Consider the following 23,940-nt stretch of genomic DNA (forward strand, 5'->3'; position numbering starts at 1 on the left):
CAAAATGATTGTGCTATGTTATTTATAGCAGCAGTAACTAGACACTATAATCAAGGGTTTTGATTTTAATGTTGTTATTCATTTTCGTCAGTGCTTTAGTGAACAAAATTGAGTGTTTACAGAGCTACAGTCGCTCTCAGTACAAAAACAGCAGAAATGCATTGGCATAAAATAACCCCATTAGAAGTTAAATTCCAGCAAAAATGTAGCAAACAGCTAATGTTGATATTATGTTCACCTTTGCTTAAAATTTCCAGTGTCTTTTTGGAGCCATCAAAATAAACATGCAACCTAAAATGTTTGTTTAGTTCAATTTTATTGGCTTCTTGATTATTCAACTAGGAGCTTGAAACAGAATTCACCAAAATAATTTTAAAATCCATCTATACCCATCTACACTTCCACTGCCTTGGGAAAGCAATTTACATGATCAAAGACTCCTCCCATCCCCGTTATAATTTCTTCCCACCTCTTCCATTTGGCAGAAGATATAAAAGTTTGAATATAAATATGAACAGATTCAAGAACAGCTTCCTCACTACAGACAGACTTTTGAAAGGACATCTTAAATGTTAATGTTGATCTCTCTCTTTTTGTACTTTCTCTGCAGCTGTAACACTGTATTCTGCACTCTGTTCTGCTCTACTCTGATGCACTTTGTATGGTACTATCTGCCTGTAGATACCCAAAACAACACTTTTCACTGTATCATGGTACACGTGACAACAATAAATCAAACTCAAATTCAAAAACACCCATTTTTGAAGTGAAGTGGTCATACAGAATAAAGACAAAGGAAACTTTAAATTGAATTAAAATATGCTTTAGATCAGCATTTTCAGATTTATTAAAATAATACTTACAATTTCAAAAAAGCTTCTTTAAATGCAAACAAATCATTCCAATGCCATGTTGTCTGAGTAATGTCTACAGCATAAATTAAGGACTGAGATCCCTTATTATTAAAAATAAACAGTAATTAAGATACTTTGCTAATCCTAAAAAGGCATGTCAAAAATAAAATCTACACAACTTACTTCAAAGATCAGTCTTTTAAAAAAACTAAACAGATCATAATACATGCAGTCACAGGAAAACTTTTTTTTAAATTTAGTAAAGTGCTTGAAGCTATAATAGAACAAATATGTTAACATGACATTACTGCAATACAATTGAGACTGACAGCACCAGTAACAATTTCAGTATAGGTACAACCAGTCTATCCTGTTTGGTTATAATTGCATTCTCACATTGCAGAGTTTAACTTGTTGAACGTTTGTACAACACAGGCTCTAGGAACAGTATATTCAAAAGAAAAAGGTAAATCTCTGCTTGAGTTTCTTAGCATCTCCCAAGAAATCCTGTGGATATCCCTGAACATTTCTCAAATGAGATTTAATTCCTTCGTCCGCTCAAAGCTCGGTTATGGGTTAAGAAACAGCCTCCCTGAGTAGTTTGACAAGACCACATTTCTTAAACTGGGTCAGCACTTATAGCATTTCTTCTGCATCATTATGAAGCTGCTTAGCAAATTCAGTACCGTAAGTGTGGCAACAGCCATTATTGATAGCCACTAACAAGAGGTGATAGAATAGTGCATTCTGCTCAATGACTCCATTGTGTAAATGTTATATTTAAACACTGCCACAATCAGTATTTAGTTGATTAGTAAGGAGGTACAATGTATTTTTAAAATAACAGTTATCCATACGCATCCACTTCAATGAATGTATATTCGATCAGATATAGCAGCTGGGAAGTGGGTCATAATCTGCATCCTCAACCACCAGTAGTAATCCATTGGATTATAACGAGTATATGGGGATGCAGAGGTCAGTGCATGTGTCACATCGCTAATAACTTTCGATGTGTCTGTGGAACCACCCACAAGGTAAGATTGCATTTTTGTAATCTGTTCGTCAAAGTATTCCTTCCCATAATCCTTACGGACAATGTCAGGGAGATCATTCCACATTTTTTCTGTGATCAATTTGACACGTTCGGGACTGTAAAGATTGGTGGCAGCTATAAAATTACCAGGTTCAACAACACAAACTTTAACACCCCAGCGATGCATTTCATAACGCAAGCAGTCGGAGAATGCCTCTACTCCAAACTTAGTGACACAGTAAGGGGATCGAGCAGGATTGGCCATCCGTCCCAACATACTTGTGATGTTAACCACACGACCTTTCCACAAGAATGAAATTAAAACATTACATCATTGTGAAGTGGAAATTGAATCCATACAATATTAATTCTTCAGTTGATAAAGTGGATTGTTAAAGTTAGTGTAATTATAAATGTGCAGAGTATAAAACTCAATACATTAACACAAAACAACGAGTTCCATTAGACAGACAAAATAAATCTATCACTTATTTAAGTTTTATTCTCCTGCTTTGTCATTTCCCTGCATAAAACGAAAAACTCCAATTTTAGGGTGAACATTTTTGCAAATGTTGTTTTGAAGTGGGCAAAATTGAGGAATAATCGATTGAAAACATTGGATTAGTTTTCCTTATCTATTTCTTCTCTTAGTACAAAGTGTTGATCAGAATAAATAGAATTTGGGAAAGGAATTGTGTCCTATCACTCCATGGACTGCAAATGAACTAGATTCAAGTGATTTGTGAAAATATAATCCCTCAATAATACAGGCAACAGGTTAATTTAAAAATTCTGACTCAATAACTTGTAAAAGAGAAATATTATTTCTAGGTGGATGCTCTCATCACTGCAAATTAGAGTTGACAACTCTACATGTACAAATTCTTTAAAATCAGGTTGGATTGGAAGTGTTTTTCACTTATAAACCCATGGCATGTGGGTTCACAGGCACTAATGAGGGATGCAGTTGTCTATATTATTTCCAAATTTATTTAGTGGGCATTTCTAGTGAGGAAGATTTTCATTCATGAAAATGGAAACAACACATCAGTGGGTTGATTTTCAACTTGTTAGCCGCTGCTTCATTATAATATAAGGAGCAGTAGCAAGTTGCAAATTCTGAAATTGTTCACCATGCTCTTGCTGCCCAAGATAATCTGTGAGCATGTTTCAATATATGTAGCCAGTGCTCCTGCCCAAAACAAGCAGAAGACCATTCTAAATCAAGGTCATAGCACACTTCTCATCTGAAAATCATTTTGGTCTTCACTAATATTATCACTGCCATTTCCTTAACCACCAAAAAAAACCCAGACAGTACAAGTTGGGAGATAGCCATTGCTAATGACATTTAAAAACTCTCTTGTTGCTTTTGCAGGGAAATCATTGGAAAGTTTTAGAAACATTCTTCTTCAGTTATGTTGTGTTTTTTGATCATATGGGCCAGTCCTTATGTGGGCTGCAGAACAATCCCAACACTTGAAGGACTTCTGGCAATGCTACTCTGACTGGATGAACAACAGGTGACTTAAAAGAGGGTGGATAAAGTTGCAGTAGCAGGGGGAAGGTATGCAGGAACCCTTGAACTTTCAGGGTATATAGGCCCAGAATAACACAACAGCAGTCCAATAATCAATGCATAAGGAATTAGTACTCTAGGAAGGAAACTGGAGTTCTGTAACTTAAGTCAAGATTTACAACAAATCTCCATAGCTAGTGCTTGTTGCAGTCAATGTCGGCGTAACCCTCACCTACACTGCCTCCAGTTCAATCTGGACTGCCACAGCAGCTATCTGCAACACTTACTTTGTTGAATCCTATGATCTACACAAACCCCAAATCATAGTCCTAAGCTGTTACTTGTTAATAGTGAGAGTGATTAAGCAGTTTTGGTGGTAAACAAGACTGTATAATCCAGCTGGTTTCCTGGCACCAACATAGACAACGGTCAAGGTGTCATAAGGGTGCAGGCATAGTGTCATCCTGAAAGGTGGTAACGTGTGTATATCCCATTGCTGGGCAGCACATTTAATGGGGCTTTGATTCAGTGCTGACATCACTTACTGAATGAATACAGTGATCTGTCTGACACATCTGTCTGAAATGGGAGGAAAAATGGAGAAGAGAGTAAAGTAATCGCAAAGGAAGAACTATGCCCTATTTTTCTGCGCAAACTGAAAGAGCTGCAGTGAAACTGCTGCTGTAAAGGCATGGGAAGGAAGGGTTACTAATTGAATATGCTACTGCTATTACGCACGAAACATAGAAGCCAATTTGCACACAAACTTCTACAAACATGATAAAGATAAAATAATCTACTGTACTGATGGTAATTGACAGAAAATGTCCACCTGGATACTGGGGATAACTCCTCATTTTCCTGTGAAATAATGTCTTTAATGGTCTTTTATGTCCACATGAGAGCAGGCATGGTCTTGGATTAACACACCTGAAAGAAAGGAGCTTAGGTAGTCCAACACTTGCTCAAATACTAGAGTCTCAGGCCTAATTTTGTGCTTGAGTCCTGGAAAGGGATCTGAACCCTCAACCTTTTGATTCATGTATGAAATGATCACGGCACAGGGTTCCAATAAGTGTGGAAGAGACATGCAATAAGTTCTTTCTTTAACTTTTCTGGAGAAATTGCTGATTTGTACCTCCACTGGTAGTGAGAGTCAGGGGATCCATGACCTGCTGCTCACTTGCTCAATTAACACCAAATTTCACTGTGCCCTTGATGCAGATGATGTTGCCCATAGATTATGTGGCATTGACTAGAATGTGGGAAGTGCATGGCTTCTTTAAGAGGTGTGCACTGGGTTTCAATTGCAGCAGGTGGATTTCCTGCTGTCAAAAACGTGTGTATGAGCTGCCCACAGGGACTGTCACTAGCGCGGTCAACTCACCATTTTATTACAACGAACTCTAACAAAGGCAAAAAGGGTAGATTCACTGCTCATCATCAGCCTGCTTTATGTAATACATGAAAAATCATCTCTCATAGATAAACACACAAAGGTCACGATGGTGTAGTCTCCAATTCAATTATGTGTTGAATACCGAAGGATCAGCTCCGGTTCACACATTCTACTCAAATTATTCTTTACTCACCTTTTGCTCTACGAAGATAGGGAAGGAAACCTTTGGTCACACGGATAGTTCCCCATAGGTTAACCTCTGCAACTTGCTTATAAGTATCCATTGTGGTGAACTCTACTTCCCCAAAAGTTGAGATACCAGCATTGTTAATCAGACCCCAAAGACCTAAGTAAAAGAAGAAATTACTATTTTGAAATAATTTGTTGTATCATTTGAAGTGGAAATGAATTTAATCAAGTACTCTTTCAAAACAGAAAGTTCAAAGCAAGTGCTTTTTAGATCAACTGTTCCCTTTTTCTCCCACCATGTCAGAAGCATTTACTAGTTGTGTTCCCTTTAAGCAAAGCAAATTAATTCTTCATTGACACGTAAATCTTTAGGTAGAATATCTCTGCACACCAGGTTTTTCCAGTCATGCACTTATTCATAGATTCTCAGTATCTCTTTGACTGCCAGCAATACAAACAGCAGATCAATAAAAAAACCACACCCTTTCTTTATGTTTGTTTCCTTAGTCAAGAAGCTTTATTACTCCCATTCAATGTGATGTTGTGATCTGACCCTACACTACCACTCCAGAATACTGGACATCAACTGCTAGAATCATGAGAACTTTAAGTACAGATGATTATGTTGTATGAGATTTGGAAATCACAGTTGTGAAAAAGGAGAAGGGTATGTTGAAACAAAAATTCTCTTTCACAATTTTTCCACAACTGTGTACACATAGCAGACGTGGAGCTAAACAGGATTTCTTCTTCCACCCACTCTAATTTTTCTCTATTTATATGAACGTCAGACAAGATCAGTGCATAAAGTATATCCTGAATGTACTTTCCTCCTTACGGAAGGATGCAATGTCAAACTGAAAGCAGTAGATAACTTAAAAAGGAATTTCTAAAGATCTTAAAGCTTTTAAAAATGCTAATGTTTTGCACAAATTTTCAACATAAACTCTTTTTAAGTGCTTGGTAAAGAAGGGTTCTTAAAAACAGTTTACCCTTTTCTGTATCTTTTAAGTTTTCTTTCACAAACTCCACTGCTTTTGCTACTTCCTCATCTTTACAAACATCTAACTGGACGACAACCATCCGATCACTCTTCATCTCCTCCAATTTCTTTGATCCTTCCCCACCCTTATCCTGAAAACAGAAAGATGTCATTAGTGTAGGATCTCTACAAAGTTGTTATTCACCTCATGAAGTTGCATCAAAGGACTTTGAGGAAACTGAAAAAATGAATTGCAGAAGCACTGGCAATAATCTTTCAATCTTCCTTAAATTCAAGGTGGTGCCAGACTACTGGAGAGCAGGGAGTAGAAGAACAAGGAGTGAATGTTTATAGTACTTTAGTTCAGCCTCAGATAGGGTACTGCAGCCAGTTCTGAGCACTTAGTGATGGCATTGGAGAAATTAGAGAAGAGATTTACAAACACGGTTCCAGAAATGAAGAATTTCAATTATGAAGAAGCTGAGACTACTATCCTTTACAGAACAGAAAGCTGAAAGGAGACCTAATTGAATTATTCAAAATCATTGAGAGGTCTGCACAGAGTAAACAGGGAGAAAATTTAAACGCTTGTGAAAGGATTGAGCACAAGAGAAGCACGGATTTAAAGTAATTACTAAAAGAAGTGATATGAGGAGGAACTTTTTCACACAACAAATAGTTAGAATTGGGTAGGCATTGAAAGCAGATTAGGTAGTTATTTGAAAAGGAAGAGTATGCATTATTGAATGTAGTTATGTACATAAGGCAAGAGAATGATGAGATGCTTATTTGAAGAGTCAGCACATATGATGAGCAAAATGGCCTCCTTCTCTCTTGCATTAGTTCTGTGATGTTGTGATCTACAAGACAGTCACAATTCTGTATCCACAGCAACTTAGCCCATCTCAGTGACGTAACAAAACTCATGGTTGGTATCCAACAATTCCCACAAGATCAGTCCATGATGTCAGACTATGAGGATAACTTCAACATGAAGAGAGGAAGGAGACAATGGCACAGGAAGTAGGAGAAGTGTGCCATTCTGCCCATTGAGTCCGTTCTGTCATTCAATGAGATTGTGGCTGATCTAATAATCATCAGTTCCACTTTCCTAAAGTTTGACTTTGTGAAATCTTGGCCCTTTTTATGCAACTGCACTGAAACAAGCCTGTCAGCATTGGTACATGATAGATAAAATATTCAACTATAGCACCAACTACACAGCACTTGGATTTTGACAAATTTACTAATAAGGGCCCAAATTAAAAACGCTGGTTGCAAGATATTTGTGAACAATGGGTAAGAGCACGAGTGGGCTTGGCTATGTCTTGCTCATGGTAAAATGATCTTCAGATTCACAGTGCACTTTGAATGATGTACTAGATGGTAAGCAGCATCTCTTGACTTTAATCCAACAGGATTTTCAAGACAGGAAATGGAGTAAAATGAAACAGAAGTTTCTTCAGGAACAGATCACATTGGTGTCCAAAGTAATTCAAGTATTTCACTCAGCATTTTGAAAGTGTTGACTTCTATCCAGAACGCTGAATGCAATATGGATAACCACATTTTTTAAAATTTAGTTGAACAGTAGCTTGAATACGAGCAGACACCAGAACTTAAACTTCTTTTTTAATTTAACCTACCTTCCCAATTAACCTGCTCAGAGATGTTATTACAGACCTCTGGAGCGGGTTGGACTTGAACCCAGGCCTCCCACTCCAGGGGTGGGGACGCCACCTCAGCGCCACTCAAGGCCCTAACTTCAACTTTTAAACTTTACATAGTCATCCATTGCTTTTGGAGACTGAATAACAAATAATTTCATTAATTTCCACTTAAAAGCTCTCAACCTGCAAATGAGAGAAACTGCATCATTAGTGAGCTCTTCAAATGAGGATGAAGATCAATTCTACCATTAGTCTCTCCATAATACTATATTCTTAAGGAATTGCTAAGATAAAATCTGCTTGGTAATGGAAACATTGTAAAATAATTACTTACAATCAGGTTAATTTTATCTTGAAATTTCATACGAATTATCAGCAGAACACATGTTTTCTTTCTGGTAAGTGTAGCTCCAAAAGCTTCCCTGATCCAGAGTTCTTTCTCAGCCAGAGATACATGCCACTAAAGAAATTCGAGCAGTGGAGAACACTGACTGCCACATTCTGTCTCAATGAATAGGACAACTCCCATAAAGATACATGCACAGTGGCTCAGTGGTTAGCACCGCTGCCTCATGTTGCCAGGGACTTGGGTTTGATTCCACCTTCAGGCAACTGTCTGAGTGGGATTTGCACATCCTCCCTGCATCTGTGTGTTTCTTCTTGATGCTCTGGTTTCCTCCAACAGTCCAAAAGATGTGCAGATTAGTTAGATTGGTCATGCTAAATTGCCTATCGTGTCCTGAAACGTGCAGGCTAGGTAGATTAGCCATGAGGAATGTAGGATCACAGAGTGGGGTGGGAGGGGCTGGGTCTGGAATGATCTTTGGAGGGTCGGTGTGGACCTGATAGGCCAAATGGCCTGCTTCCACATTTGTGGGGATTATGATTCTATAAACGTAATTGGTTGGAAGTTACCCCTTCCTGGGGATGTCAAGAGGGGGACAAAACTTGGTGGATTTGCCCTGGAGAGAAACTCACCTTGTTGCCTCCAAAACTAAAATAAAATTCAATCAACTTGTCCATAAATGTTCTTAACACTCCCAAACTGACCTAGCCTCCTATGGTCCAGAGGTAGGGTCATTACCATGCACCATAAGAGCAAGTAAATGCTGGAGATACTTTCAAATGTTTTCAGAGATCCTACTGCACACCTCTTGGGTAGACTTGAACATAGCGCTCCTGGCTCAGATGTATGGACACTACCAGCACCACACCATTTAAAAAAAATTAACTTATTTACTTAAACAACCCGTTCAGAGATTTAATCACACACCTCCAGAACAGGTGAGACTTGAACCTGAGTCTCCAACTCCAGGAATAAGGACACTACCATTGCACCACAAGAGGGGCCCCATTGCACCATAAGAATCCCCATTAATTAACAGAACAGTAAGTCCACTGGTGACAGTGGTGACACTGGTGACAGTAATTAAGGCCCTTAATCAATCAATTAATGGCCACTAATGGCTTCAACTATTTACTGTTTCCCCAGCAGGGAAGAAGCACAGTGACTCAGAAGCCACGGACCTGTGTGTCGAAATTCAGGGTGGGGGCCTCCAACAGCCTCAATCTGGGAGTGTTAGTCACCATCTGATGTGCTTGTTGATATACTCAGGAAAAAATGGGACAATTCCACTCGCTGGGATCAAATGTTAATTATTTAAACATTAACTTAAATATTCATTATTCAAAACTAGCAGGCATAGGTTTAAAGTGAGAGGAAGAAAGTTTAAATGAGATGTGAGGTACTTTTTTTTAAACTCAGGTGAGGGATGGTAAGTGTCTGGAATGCACTATGGGAGGTGGTAGAAGCAGATACAATTGCAATGTTTCAGAGGCATTTAGACAAACACATGAACATTCAAGGAATGGAATAATATGGACCATGCGCAGGCAGATAGGATTAGTTTAGAAAGACATCATGGTCAGCACAGATGGTGGCTGAAGGGCCTGTTCCTATACTGTACTGCTCTATGTTCTATTTTGTGTAATAGCAGTTTCTTATTATAGTGCATAATAGCACTTCTCCTAAGTAGACTCTCAATAATATTGTGCAAAGTGTCAATGCTTTTTGGTCCTTTGTGTTTTTTTTTGAAGAAGTTAATTCATAAATCTTGTATTACTAAGGGACAATAACAACTGTACCTTTAACAAGCATCCTGCAAATATTCTGAATCCTTTATCATGCAGGTGTTCGGCCAATGAATATCCAAATCCAGTGTCACACCCGGTAATGACGATGCTTTTGCTCTCAGTCTGGATGAAATAATTAAAAAAAAAACTGTAAGCATTTTAAAAATGAAATTGCATTTGTGTAGCACTTTTTTAGGTTTGGATTTGTTTAATATTGTCACCGGTACCTAGGTACAGTGAAAAGTGGATAATGTCACCACATTCCGGCACCATCTTGGATTACACAATAAATTGTATAAGTGGTTAAAGAAAATTGAATAAATTAGTATTATATTTATATTACTAAAACTGAAACAGCTTCAAAAGTTCATCTTTCCCTCTCCGTAGACTTCACCCTCTCTAGTCCTCCAGCTGCCGCCATCCAACATGACCCCAGGCTGCTGGCAATGAGTTTCTTTTCTGTTGGGTGCTATTGCTTCTCTACCTGCCGTCTCCAAGCTGGAGACAGTCATGCTGCACTGGTCCTGCAACTCTTCTGACACAGAACATTGACCTACGGGGTCCCGGTTCATCTTCCGATGCCATTATCCGAAGTGGAGCAGGGATGGAGAGACACAGGGCCCTGGCCTCCCGCAGGAAGTGGTCAGGAGGCGGCCCCAGGGCAAACAAAACAAAAAAAAAGTTAACTTTTTATGACATTAGGAGTTATGGAAGTGATTTACAAACAAAGCACTCCCAAGATTTCATTGTAATGTAGGAAATGCTACAGCCTATTTGTACCCAGTGAGCTTCTACAAACAGCAATGAGATCATGGTCACATCATGATATTGACTGAAAGATCAATGTTGGTTCAGACACTAGGGAGAACTCTGCAAATAATGTCATAGGATCTACTACCTGAACCCAAGAGAACTTTGGCTTCATATCTCATCCAAAATGTTGCATCACCCTGAGGGTGCAGCAGTTGTCGAACGCTTGTACTTAAGTGCCAACCTAGATGCAGTGTTCAAAGCCCCTGGAGGGGGACTTATAATTTTCTAATTCAAAAGGAAGGAATCCTGCTTACTCAGCCAATGTTTTCTTTAACATTTTACACTGACTTCTGAAATTGCCAAGAAGTAATTAGAGATGCACAACAAATACTGTCCTTGCTTGAAATGCCCAGATCCCATGAAAGGATGAGAAAAAATACCTGACTGCTTAACTCTCCCACAGCACATACCTCAAATTAACATCCAGTATCAATGCTGGGTGAATCTGAATTTTTAATTTTGTAAGGTAAACTTTTCCCTCTCAACCAAAAAGAAACAAAAACCATGCAATTTGACCTTGTTTTGTCAGGTTTTCTGGTTTCAATTTCAGACATCTTTCCGAATCTTTCTCATTGTATATCACACACACAGATAGACGTGTATTCTCAAACTTTAATTTCTCTTAATATGCCTCTTTACATTGCTTAATGTGGAAATCTGACAGTCACCTTAACACAGTGTGGAGCTGGAGGAACACAGCAGACCAGGCAGCATCAGAGGATCAGGAAAGTTGACGTTTTGGGTCAGGACCCTTCTTCAGAAAGGTTGTGATGTGTTATCTCTGACTCCAGCATCAGCAGTTCTTACTGTCTCTGACAGTCACCTGACTTGTTTTTCCGATGAACAGGATGCAGGCCATTTCACCCAAGATGTTTCTCTTGCACGCATTTTCTCCATTCCTCTTTTCAATGTTTAGAATTTCTACAGCATAGAAGCAGGCCATTCAACCCATCGAGTCTACACCAACCCTCTCAACAGCATCCCACTGAGACACATCTCTTATCCTATTCCTGTAACCTTGCATTTCCCATGGCTACTTCACCTAGCCTGCACACCTCGGACATGATATGGAGGTGCCAGTGATGGACTGGGGTGGACAAGATCACCTCACCTGAAAAAGGGGCAGCACTTCAAAAGCTTGTGATTTGAAATAAACCTGTTAGACTATAACCTGGTGTCGTGTGACTTCTGACCTTGTCCATCCCTGGGCACTATGGGCAATTTAGCAGGGTCATTCCACCTAACCTGCACATCTTTAGATGTGGGAGGATACTGGAGCACCTGGGGGAAAACCCACACAGACAGTCAGCAGGGGCCAGAATTGAACCCGGGTCCCGGGCGCTGTGAAGCAGCAGTGCTAACCACTCAGCCACCGTGCCACTAATACTATTTCAAAACTTAGTTACTTTGCACTTTTCTCACTTGAAATAAAGAGTCTAAATGCGTAGCTCTGCAAATGACCTGCTCTCCATCCAGAATTTTATGTTTCAGTTTCTTAAAAAGTAAAATAAGAATATTTGATAAAGTCATAGTTTTTGATGGGTCATAACAGAAAGTCAAGTTGTAATGAACAAATATAATTATTGCTTTCCATAATGAATTATCATGATCAAATCCATGCGTCAGTCTTGCACAGATGCACCATTTAGGATTTTGTTGATAGTCAGTAACAAGGCATTATCTCAATTTAGATTTTGTACAGCATATTTCCAGCAGTCAGTTAACAGTTGAATTCTTCCCATATGGACTTCAGGAATTACAGGAGAGAATAAAGTTCCCTTAATCCTCACTCCACAGCCTCACCACAAGGATGGTATTGAGAAGCAATGTCACTTCAATTACACAATAAACCATCCAGGATTCTGAATGTTCCCAATTTAACATGGAACTCCATTCAACTTTATTGAATACCATTGCATATATTTCAATTATCTTCACCTAATTTTGGAACAGAAAGCTTTCCATCTCAGACAGGCACTTACCGATGCTGGTTGGCTTGCAAGTGATCGACCAGCTGTGATGCAAATAGCCGGCTGCACCCGACTGAAAGACAGGATAGCATATAAATAATAAACCTATTATAGACAAGATTTAAAACTTTAAATGTTTCTGATAACATTTTAGGAGAACGAATGAACACATTTTTAACAAGCTACGATGGAGCTAAGTTCATTACGCAGAAAGTGGATGGTCCTTTTAGAGTCAAAGAACATACACAGAGAAAAGACCGGTAATATAAGGAAATTTAAGTGGGGACCACAATTTGCTTATGCAAGGGGAAACACACACTGATCATCTGTTTCATATACTCAATTGAAGCCACATTATGGAAAATTAAGACAAAGAATGGGCCATAATTTCCTCACAGAGCACATCTAATGGTGTGTGCCATTAGATTGATTTTGTGGTTTGGTATAGAACTTGAGTATTCCTGAAAAAGACATTTTTTCCAAAGCTTATATCTTGTACTCAAAAGGGCAATTCGCATGAAAAACAAAGTAAAGCAAAAACAACATTTGTACTGAATTGGAGGACAGTGTTACTTGGTTGGCAAGTGATTCTGATTAGTAGAGGCAATGACATGGGAAATGTACCAGGTAGACGATGACTGCCAGTTAACAGTCAATCTTTGTTTACATTTTAAACCAGGTAGGTTCATTCTGATTAGTCAAGGTATTGTCCTGAAAAAGGAACCAAAGAATGGCTGTGAGAGATAATGGGAACTGCAGATGCTGGAGAATTCCAAGATAACAAAATGTGAGGCTGGATGAACACAGCAGGCCAAGCAGCATCTCAGGAGCACAAAAGCTGACGTTTCGGGCCTAGACCCTTCATCAGAGAGGGGGATGGGGAGAGGGAACTGGAATAAATAGGGAGAGAGGGGGAGGCGGACCGAAGATGGAGAGTAAAGAAGATAGGTGGAGAGAGTATAGGTGGGGAGGTAGGGAGGGGATAGGTCAGTCCAGGGAAGACGGACAGGTCAAGGAGGTGGGATGAGGGGACCTCCCACCCACAGCCTCCAACCTCATTGTTCCCCAACCCCGCACGGCCCGTTTCTATCTCCTTCCCAAAATCCACAAACCTGCCTGCCCTGGTCGACCCATCGTCTCAGCCTGCTCCTGCCCCACCGAACTCATCTCCACCTACCTGGACTCCATTTTCTCCCCTTTGGTCCAGGAACTCCCCACCTACGTCCGTGACACCACCCACGCCCTCCACCTCCTCCAGGACTTCCAATTCCCTGGCCCCCAACACCTCATATTCACCATGGACGTCCAGTCCCTGTACACCTGCAATCCGCATGGAGATGGCCTCAAGGCCCTCCACTTCTTCCTGTTCTGCAGGCCCGACCAGTCCCCCTCCACTGACACTCTCATCCGCCTAGCTGAACTCGTCCTCACACTCAACAACTTCTCTTTTGACTCCTCCCACTTCCTACAGACTAAGGAGGTGGCCATGGGCACCCGCATGGGCCCCAGCTATGCCTGCCTCTTTGTAGGTTACGTGGAACAGTCCCTCTTCCGCACCTACACAGGCCCCAAACCCCACCTCTTCCTCCGGTACATTGATGACTGTGTCGGCGGCGCCTCTTGCTCCCCAGAGGAACTCGAACAGTTCATCCACTTCACCAACACATTCCACCCCAACCTTCAGTTCACCAGTGCCATCTCCAGCACATCCCTCACCTTCCTGGACCTCTCAGTCTCCAGCACAGGCAACCAGCTTGTAACTGATGTCCATTTCAAGCCCACCGACTCCCACAGCTACCTAGAATACACCTCCTCCCACCCACCCTCCTGCAAAAATTCTATCCCCTATTCCCAATTCCTCCGCCTCCACCGCATCTGCTCCCACGATAAGACATTCCACTCCCGCACATCCCAGATGTCCAAGTTCTTTAAGGACTGCAACTTTCCCCCCACAGTGATCGAGAACGCCCTTGACCACATCTCCCGTATTTCCCGCAACACATCCCTCACACCCTGCCCCCGCCACAACCGCCCTAAGAGGATCCCCCATGTTCTCACACACCACCCTACCAACCTCCGGATACAACGCATCATCCTCCGACACTTCCGCCATTTACAATCCGACCCCACCACCCAAGACATTTTTCCATCCCCACCCCTGTCTGCTTTCCGGAGAGACCACTCTCTCCATGACTCCCTTGTTCGCTCCACACTGCCCTCCAACCCCACCACACCCGGCACCTTCCCCTGCAACCGCAGGAAATGCTACACTTGTCCCCACACCTCCTCCCTCACCCCTATCCCAGGCCCCAAGATGACATTCCACATTAAGCAGAGGTTCACCTGCACATCTGCCAATGTGGTATACTGCATCCACTGTACCCGGTGCGGCTTCCTCTACGTTGGGGAAACCAAGCGGAGGCTTGGGGACCGCTTTGCAGAACACCTCCGCTCAGTTCGCAACAAACAACTGCACCTCCCAGTCGCAAACCATTTCCACTCCCCCTCCCATTCTCTAGATGACATGTCCATCATGGGCCTCCTGCACTGCCACAATGATGCCACCCGAAGGTTGCAGGAACAGCAACTCATATTCAGCCTGGGAACCCTGCAGCCATATGGTATCAATGTGGACTTCACCAGTTTCAAAATCTCCTCTTCCCCCACTGCATCCCTAAACCAGCCCAGTTCGTCCCCTCCCGCCACTGCACCACACAACCAGCCCAGCTCTTCCCCCCCACCCACTGCATCCCAATACCAGTCCAACCTGTCTCTGCCTTCCTAACCGGTTCTTCCTCTCACCCATCCCTTCCTCCCACCCCAAGCTGCACCCCCATCTACCTACTAACCTCATCCCACCTCCTTGACCTGTCCGTCTTCCCTGGACTGACCCATCCCCTCCCTACCTCCCCACCTATACTCTCTCCACCTATCTTCTTTACTCTCCATCTTCGGTCCGCCTCCCCCTCTCTCCCTATTTATTCCAGTTCCCTCTCCCCATCCCCCTCTCTGATGAAGGGTCTAGGCCCGAAACGTCAGCTTTTGTGCTCCTGAGATGCTGCTTGGCCTGCTGTGTTCATCCAGCCTCACATTTTGTTATCAAAGAATGGCTGTGTCCTGTTTTGTTGAGTTGAAACAAGTTCAATGTGTTTACAAGATAACAAAGTGTGGAGCTGGATGAACACAGCAGGCCAAGCAGCATCTCAGGAGCACAAAAGCTGACGTTTCGGGCCTAGACCCTTAGGCCCGAAAAGAAAGCTTTTGTGCTCCTGAGATGCTGCTTGGCCTGCTGCGTTCATCCAGCTACACACTTTGTTATCTTGAATTCTCCAGCATCTGCAGTTCCCATTATCTCTGCAGTAGCTAAAATGGTCTCAACCCACACGACCCTAAAATAATTGATGTATCTACATAACAGAAATTACTAATGTGAAATATTGTTGATTTTACTGACAGTTTTGTATTCAGTCTTCGGTAAGTAATGTAGGTAGGAATGTGATCAATTATATGCAGGAACATTAGGAGAAATGACAAATGTAGGTTAAAATCAGCCAATTTTGAAAGGCAATTTAATGTGAAAAAAGGGAAATAAAGTAGCGATGTACCAAGCAGAGCTGAAATCACTGCCTCTGACCTTGACTACATCTCTTCTCCTCTTGCAAAAATGTGATCCCGTACTCCCAATTCCTCCGCTTCTGCTGCATCTGTTCCTGGGATGAAGGATTCCACTCCCAGACATCCCAGATGTTCCCCTACTTCAAGCACGGTAACTTCCCCTCTCCCATGATTCATAATGGACTCAACCACATCTCCTGCATTTCCCGCACTTCTGCCCCCAAACCCCTTCGCACCCCCCCCGCAACAATAAAGGTAGAGTCCTGGTAATTACAGACCAGTGAGCCTTACTTTGATTGTAGGTAAAGTGTTGGACAGGACTATAAGAGATATGATTTATAATCATCCAGAAAGAAATAACTTGATTAGGAATAGTCAACATGGTTTTGTGAAGGGTAGCTCGTGCCTCACAAACCTTATTCAGTTCTTTGAGAAGGTGACCAAATAGGTGGATGAAGGTAAAGCAGTTGATGTGAGGTATATGGATTTCAGTAAAACGTTTGATAAGGTTCCCCACGGTAGGCTATTGCAGAAGGCAATATGGAGGCATGGGATTGAGGGCGATTTAGCAGTTTGTATCAGAAATTGGCTAGTTGTAAGAAGACAGAGGGTGGTGGTTGATGGGAAATGTTCATCCTGGAGTTCCGTTACTAGTGGTGTACCACAAGGATCTGTTTTGGGGCCACTGCTGTTTGTCATTTTTATAAATGACCTGGATGAGGGCGTAGAAGGATGGGTTAGTAAATTTGCGGATAACACTAAAGTCGGTGGAGTTGTGGATAGTGCAGAAGGATGTTGCAGGTTTAGAGGGACACAGATAAGCTGCAGAGCTGGGCTGAGAGGTGGCAAATGGAGTTTATTGCAGAAAAGTGTGAGGTGATTGACTTTGGAAGGAGTAACAGGAATACCGAGTACTGAGCTAATGGTAGGATTCTTGGCAGTGTGGATGAGCAGAGAGATCTTGGTGTCTGTGTGCATTGATCCCTGAAAGTTGCCACCCAGGTTGATAGGGTTGTTAAGGTGTACGGTGTGTTAGGTTTTGTTGGTAGAGGGATTGAGTTGAGTTTCGGAGCCATGTGGTCATGTTGCAGCTGTACAAAAAGTCTGGTGTGGCCACACTTGGAGTATTGCGTACAGTTCTGGTCGCTGCATTACAGAAAGGATGTGGAAACATGGAAAGGGTGCAGAAGAGATTTACCAGGATGTTGTCTTGTATGGAGGGAAGGTCTTATGAGGAAAGGCTGAGGGACTTGAGGCTGTTTTTGTTAGAGAAGAAGGTTAAGAGGTGACTTAATAGAGGCATGCAAGATGATCAGAGGATTAGATAGGGTGGACAGTGAGAGCAGTTTTCCTCGGATGGTGATGGCTAGCATGAAGGGATTGTAAGTTTAAATTGAGGGGTGATAGATATTAGACAGATGTCAGAGATAGGTTCTTTACTCAGAGAGTAGGAAGAGCGTGGAATGCCCTGCCTGCAACAGTAGTAGACTCGCCAACTTTAAGGGCATTTAAATGGTCATTGAATTACTATATAGATGATAATAGAATAGCGTAGGTTAGATGGGCTTCAGATTGGTTGCACAGGGTGGCACAACATCGAGGGTCAAAGGGCCTGTACTGCGCTGCAACGTTCTATGTCACATAACACCCCACCAACCTACAAATGCAATGGATCATCCTCAGCCACTTTCGCCATCTGCAATCAGACCCCACCACCAAGGAGATATTTGCTTTCAGTAGGAACTGCTCACTCCGCTCCACACTCCCCACCAACTCAACCACACCCAGCATCCTACCTTGCAACCCCAGGAGGTGCTAAACCTGTCCCTATACCTCCCTGATCACCTCTGTTCAAAGTCCCAAACAATCGTTCCAAAACTGACAAGGATTTACCTGCACATCTTCTAACCTGGCCTACTGCATCCGTTGCTCCTATTATGGTCTCCTCTACATCGGACAGACCAAGTGCAGACTGGATAACTGATTCACAGAGCGTCTGGACTCTGCACACTCCAATCAACATTTGCTAGCTATTTTAAGTCCTCCTCCCACTCCCTTGGTGACACGTCCATCCTGGGTCTCCAGCAATGTCACAATAAGATCACATATAAACTGGCAGAACAACACTTTATATTCTGTCGGGGGAGTCCACAGCCCAATGGACTCAACATCGAATTCACCAGCTTCAAAATCTCCTCATCCCATGTCTGGCCCTCCCTCTCATCCTTGCCTCCTTGAACTGAGGCAACCTGTTCACCTTCCTTCTCACCTATCTGCCCCACCCTGCCCATTGACCTATCTCCACAATCCCCTACGTCCATCACCACTCCACCTCCACATACACCCCTCAGCCCCAAGCCTCTTTCTAATTACTTCTGAGCTCCCTTCCTCCTCCCTAGACCTGATGGAGGGTCCCAACCCAAAACATTGGCTTTCCTGCTCCTCTGATGCTGCCTTATCCACTGTGTTCTTCCAGGTCCACATTGTATCGATTCTGAAATCACTGCTACTGGTTTTGCATGGAAAGAAGCCCACTGCTTGGAGGCCAGCTTTGAAGAATACGGGGAAGTGGGGCAACAAACAAGGATGGAAACAGTCGTGGAGATCAGCAAGATATACTGTTGGAATCACAAAAGCAAAACTGTGCATATGGTGAAAATCTGAAGGAGAGGTCAAAAAAAAGGGCTGTTAAGTGGAGTGTCACATATGTGATGGATAAATAGGACATGAATATTACACTGATTTAGGTGAGGGTGTACCAAAAAGAGTGGCAAGAAGCGCTTTAAACAAATCAGATTGTGCGGTGAAAAAGGTGGATAAGAGTATATGGGTCAAATGGAAACAGTGCTGCAGGTGAAGATGTGATAATGGGAACTTCAGATGCTGGAGAATCCAAGATAACAAAGTGTGAAGCTGGATGAACACAGGAGACCTCTCTGATGAAGGGTCTAGGCCCGAAACGTCAGCTCGTGCTCCTGAGATGCTGCTTGGCCTGCTGTGTTCATCCAGCTTCACACTTTGTCATCCTGCAGGTGAAGATGACAAGTTATGGTAACTAAAATAACTACTTTGAAACGTGGCTCTGGAGATAGTAGAGTACTGAATCTACAGACTGAGCAGATATTGAATCAGCAGCACATTCAATATCAACAACAGTTGCTTCTTCCTAGGCTGTAGGTAGTTATTATGAGGGGGCATGGCTTTAGAGTGAGTGGATGTGGATATAGGGGAGATGTCAGAGGTAGGTTCTTTACTCAGAGAGTGGTAGGGGCATGGAAAGTATTGCTGGAGACTGTAGTGGAGTTGGCCTCAATAGGGGCATTTAAGTGGCTATTAGCTAGGCATATGGATGATAGTATAAGATAGGGGTGGTGGTTAGATAGGCGTTTGGATTAGGATAAAAGTTTGGCACAACTTCATGGGCTGAAGGGCTTGTACTGTGCTATACTGTTTTATGTTCTATAACAATAGTTTTGGTCTTTCCAGTGCAGGAACTCTAGTCCTGTATGGAGAGGTAGGCTAATGGAATGGAGTGGAATTAATACTGCTGTGCAGAAAAATAATGGAAAGATAAACTACTGGATGTTATTAGCAAATATATGGAAGATTGGCATCATTGTGGCACTGCAGGAGGCCCATGATGGACATGTCATCTAAAGAATGGGAGGGGGAGTTGAAATGGTTCGCGACTGGGAGGTGCAGTTGTTTATTGCGAACCGAGTGGAGGTGTTCTGCAAAGTGGTCCGCAAGCCTCCGCTTGGTTTCCCCAATGTAGAGAAAGCCACACTGGGTACAGTGGATACAGTATACCACATTGGCAGATTCGCAGGTGAACCTCTGCTTAATATGGAAAGTCATCTTGGGGCCTGGGATAGGGGTGAGGGAGGAGGTGTGGAGGCAAGTGTAGCATTTCCTGCGGTTGCAGGGGAAGGTGCCGGGTGTGGTGGGGTTGGAGGGCAGCGTGGAGCGAACAAGGGAGTCACGGAGAGAGTGGTCTCTCCGGAAAGCAGACAAGGGTGGGGATGGAAAAATGTCTTGGGTGGTGGGATCAGATTGTAGATGGCGGAAGTGTTGGAGGATGATGCATTGTATCCGGAGGTTGGTGGGGTGGTGTGTGAGAACGAGGGGGATCCTCTTTGGGCGGTTGTAGCGGGGGCGGGTTGTGGGGGATGTGTTGCGGGAAATGCGGTCAAGGGCGTTCTTGACCACTGTGGGGGGAAAGTTGCGGTCCTTGAAGAACTTGGACATCTGGGATGTGCGGGAGTGGAATGCTTCATCGTGGGAGCAGATGCAGTGGAGGAATTGGGAATAGGGGATGGAAGCCTATCCCAGGCCCCAAAATGACTTTCCATATTAAGCAGAGGTTCACCTGCACATCTGCCAATGTGGTATACTGTATCCATTGTATCCAGTGTGGCTTCCTCTACATTGGGGAAACCAAGCGGAGGCTTGGGGACCGCTTTGCAGAACACCTCCGCTCGGTTCGCAATAAACAACTGCACCTCCCAGTCGCGAGCCATTTCAACTCCCCCTCCCATTCTTTAGATGACATGTCCATCATGGGCCTCCTGCAGTCCACAATGATGCCACCCGAAGGTTGCAGGAACAGCAACTCATATTCTGCTCGGGAACCCTGCAGCCGAATGGTATCAATGTGGACTTCACCAGCTTCAAAATCTCCCCTTCCTCCACCGCATCCCAAAACCAGCCCAGCTCTTCCCCCTCCCCCCAATGCATACCAAAACCAGCCCAGCCTGTCTCTGCCTCCCTAACCTGTTCTTCCTCTCACCCATCCCTTCCTTCCACCCCAAGCCACACCTCCATTTCCTACCTACTAACCTCATCCTACCTCGTTGACCTGTCCGTCTTCCCTGGACTGACCTATCCCCTCCATACCTCCCCACCTATACTCTCCTCTCCACCTATCTTCTTTTCTCTCCATCTTCAGTCCGCCTCCCCCTCTCTCCCTATTTATTCCAGAACCCTCACCCCATCCCCCTCTCTGATGAAGGGTCTAGGCCCGAAACGTCAGCTTTTGTGCTCCTGAGATGCTGCTTGGCCTGCTGTGTTCATCCAGCTTCACACCTTATTATAGCAGAAAACTATGGGCCAGTTAGCTAAGCAACTGTCATGGAAAAATTGCTGCAACCTATTAAGGTGTTCAAAACAAGGCACTTTGAAATCTTAATGTAATCAGGTAGAGTTAACATAAATTTTATTAAAGGAAAATCGTATTTGACTAATTTAAGAGTTATAGAGTCATACAGGATTCCAGGACAGAAAAAAACTCCTTTTGATTCATTGAGGCTGCGCTGGTCACACTGAACCCATAGTCTCTCTGTGAAGAAGTAACAAACAACACAACTAAAAGGGAACCTGTGAATTTTGTATATTGAGATTTCCAGAGGCATTCGATACATTATGAACTCATGTAGTTGATGCTAATATAGTAACTCAGACAGACGATTAGCTAGCTAACAGAAAACAGGGGATAGGCATAAATTGGTCATTTTCAGGTTGGTAAGATATAATGTGTCACCAGGGATCAATACTGTGACCTCCACTTACAATCTATGTCAATGTATTGGATGAGGATACATTGTTGCTAACTTTACAACATTGATGCAAATATTTGTCAACAATTAAGTTGTTAAGAGAACATCAATAGTTTCTAAAGAGCCAGAGATAGGTGAAGTGAGTGAACAAAAAGTTGGCAAATATGTAGAATGTGGGAAAATATGAAGAACTAAGGAGGAATAAAATAGCAACATATCATTTAGATTGGGAGAGAATGCCCAATTTGTGGTGGTCTCAACTTGGCAATATAGACAAATAGTGAAAGAGTTCTGCTTCTCTAAAGTCTGTCATTTTCATTTCCGACGCAGATGCAACCATCAGCTCACAAAAATCAGATCCGCCAAGATCTTAATAAATGGCATAGACTTGAAGGCCAAATAGTCCGCTCTGCTCCTAACTTCTAATTCGTATGAAACAGACTCTATACTTATAGACAATTTCATTAATGGGACCACATGAAAAGGAGGTCAGAACTCACAATCATAACAAACACCAGTGATCTGGGATATAGGAAGGAACCATTGCTGCTATTTTGCTCGCTGTAGTGAGGGAGGCAGCAGTTTAAAAATGTATGGACACAGGGCGCCCTGCCACATCTAGAGTTTGTGAAAGGCACCATGTAAAGTTCTTTTTTACATGAAATGACGTGGTAGACATAGAGGAACTATTCCCCCTGGTGGGTGAAATCTGGAAGACGTTACAGCCTATACATGAAAGTGGCGACATTTAGGAGATAAATCAGGAAACACTTGTTTAACATGAATGCTGGCGGAAATCTGGCAACAATTCTCCCAAACGTCCCTTGAGTGCTGGACTCATTCATAATTTAAAGATTGAAATTAATTTATTTTTTGCTCTGTAGTGGTGAAAGATCATGGCTCTGAACAAGTCAAAAGGAAAAGAACAAGTCAGAAGGAAAAGGTCATGATATAGGCTGGATGGCCCACTCCAATTGCTATGGTAACATATCCTTAACAAGAATTTGAAGCCCTTTGTGACGGTCCCAATTCGGCAATTTAGACAAATAATTAAAGAGGTCCGTGTCTCTAAAGTCTGCCATTTTCGTTTCGGAAGGAGGTGCAACCATCAATTCACGAAAATCTAATTTATAATTAAATTATTTTTACAATCTTGCCGCAAGCGAGACCATAAAGGGACAATACAACCTGTCACCAGATCGGCACCGTGTACCCAGAGAACAGACAATCATCTGGACAAACCCCTTTAACATTAAACGCTCACCACCATCTAAAGCTCACTCCTAACGTCCCCTCCGTCCACTCTTACCTAAACACCGGGGGGGCTGCCCTCCACTGTACAGCCGCTACAATTCGACACAGAACCCGGTACATGGCGCTAATGGAGCCGACGCCAACACACAGCAAGGTCACCGGTACCCTTACCGTAATACACCAGGGACTGGGTACCCGTACCGTAATTCACCGGGAACTGGGTATCCTTAACATAATACATCGGGTATGGGTATCCAAACCGTAATACACCAGGGACTGGGTACCCGTACCATAATTCACCAGGAGCTGGGTATCCTTAACATAATACACCGGGGACTGGGTACCCTTACCATAATACACTGGGGACTGGGTACCCTTACCATAATATACTGGGGACTGGGTATCCAAACTGTAATACACCGGGGATTGGGCACCCTTACCATAATACACTGCGGACCCGGTACCCTTACCATAATACACCAGGGACTGGGTATGCTTGCTGTAATACACCGGGAACTGGGTATCCAAACCGTAATACACGGGGAACCCTTACCATAATACACCGGGGACTGGGTACCCTTAACATAATACATCGGGTACTGGGTATCCAAACCGTAATACACCAGGGACTGGGTATCCAAACCGTAATACACCAGGGACTGGGTATCCAAACCGTAATACACTGGGGACCCAGTACCCTTACCATAATACACTGGGGACTGGGTACACTTAACGTAATACACCGGGGAAGGGGCATCCTTACTGTAATTTACTGGGGACAAGGCATCCTTACCTTTATACACTGGGGACTGGGCATCCTTATCGTAATACCCTGGTGACTGGATATCCTTACTGTAATACACCGGGGACAGGGCATCCTCACTGTAATTTACTGGGGACAAGGCATCCTTACCTTAATACACTGGGAACTGGGCATCCTTATCGTAATAC

At 43.0% G+C, this 23,940-nt stretch overlaps 1 protein-coding gene across 1 annotated transcript; it reads right to left on the reverse strand.

The window, feature by feature from the left end:
* Positions 1-807: 807 nt before the first annotated feature.
* On the reverse strand, positions 808-23,181 carry LOC125457892 (D-beta-hydroxybutyrate dehydrogenase, mitochondrial-like). The gene is made up of 6 exons (XM_048542635.2): positions 23,045-23,181; positions 12,578-12,638; positions 9,795-9,905; positions 5,990-6,131; positions 5,002-5,154; positions 808-2,190 (listed from the first exon to the last, which is right to left on the reverse strand). Exons 1-6 carry the CDS (start codon positions 23,107-23,109, stop codon positions 1,721-1,723), a joined length of 1,002 nt encoding a protein of 333 aa, XP_048398592.1. The 5' UTR covers positions 23,110-23,181; the 3' UTR covers positions 808-1,720.
* Positions 23,182-23,940: the final 759 nt, after the last annotated feature.

The sequence above is a fragment of the Stegostoma tigrinum genome, chromosome 14 (assembly GCF_030684315.1).
Source record: "Stegostoma tigrinum isolate sSteTig4 chromosome 14, sSteTig4.hap1, whole genome shotgun sequence".
Taxonomy (NCBI): domain Eukaryota; kingdom Metazoa; phylum Chordata; class Chondrichthyes; order Orectolobiformes; family Stegostomatidae; genus Stegostoma; species Stegostoma tigrinum.

Bases quoted from the DNA above. Each gene is read 5' to 3' on its own strand.
- LOC125457892 (XM_048542635.2), bottom strand. From the start codon at position 23,109: ATGTACCGGGTTCTGTGTCGAATTGTAGCGGCTGTACAGTGGAGGGCA. The intron at 6,132-9,794 runs GTACAGTTGTTA...TTCTGTTTTCAG, and splicing joins TTGCAGGATGCTTGTTAAAG to GATAAGGGTGGGGAAGGATC. The intron at 5,155-5,989 runs GTAAACTGTTTT...TCTTTTACTTAG, and splicing joins CTTAAAAGATACAGAAAAGG to GTCTTTGGGGTCTGATTAAC.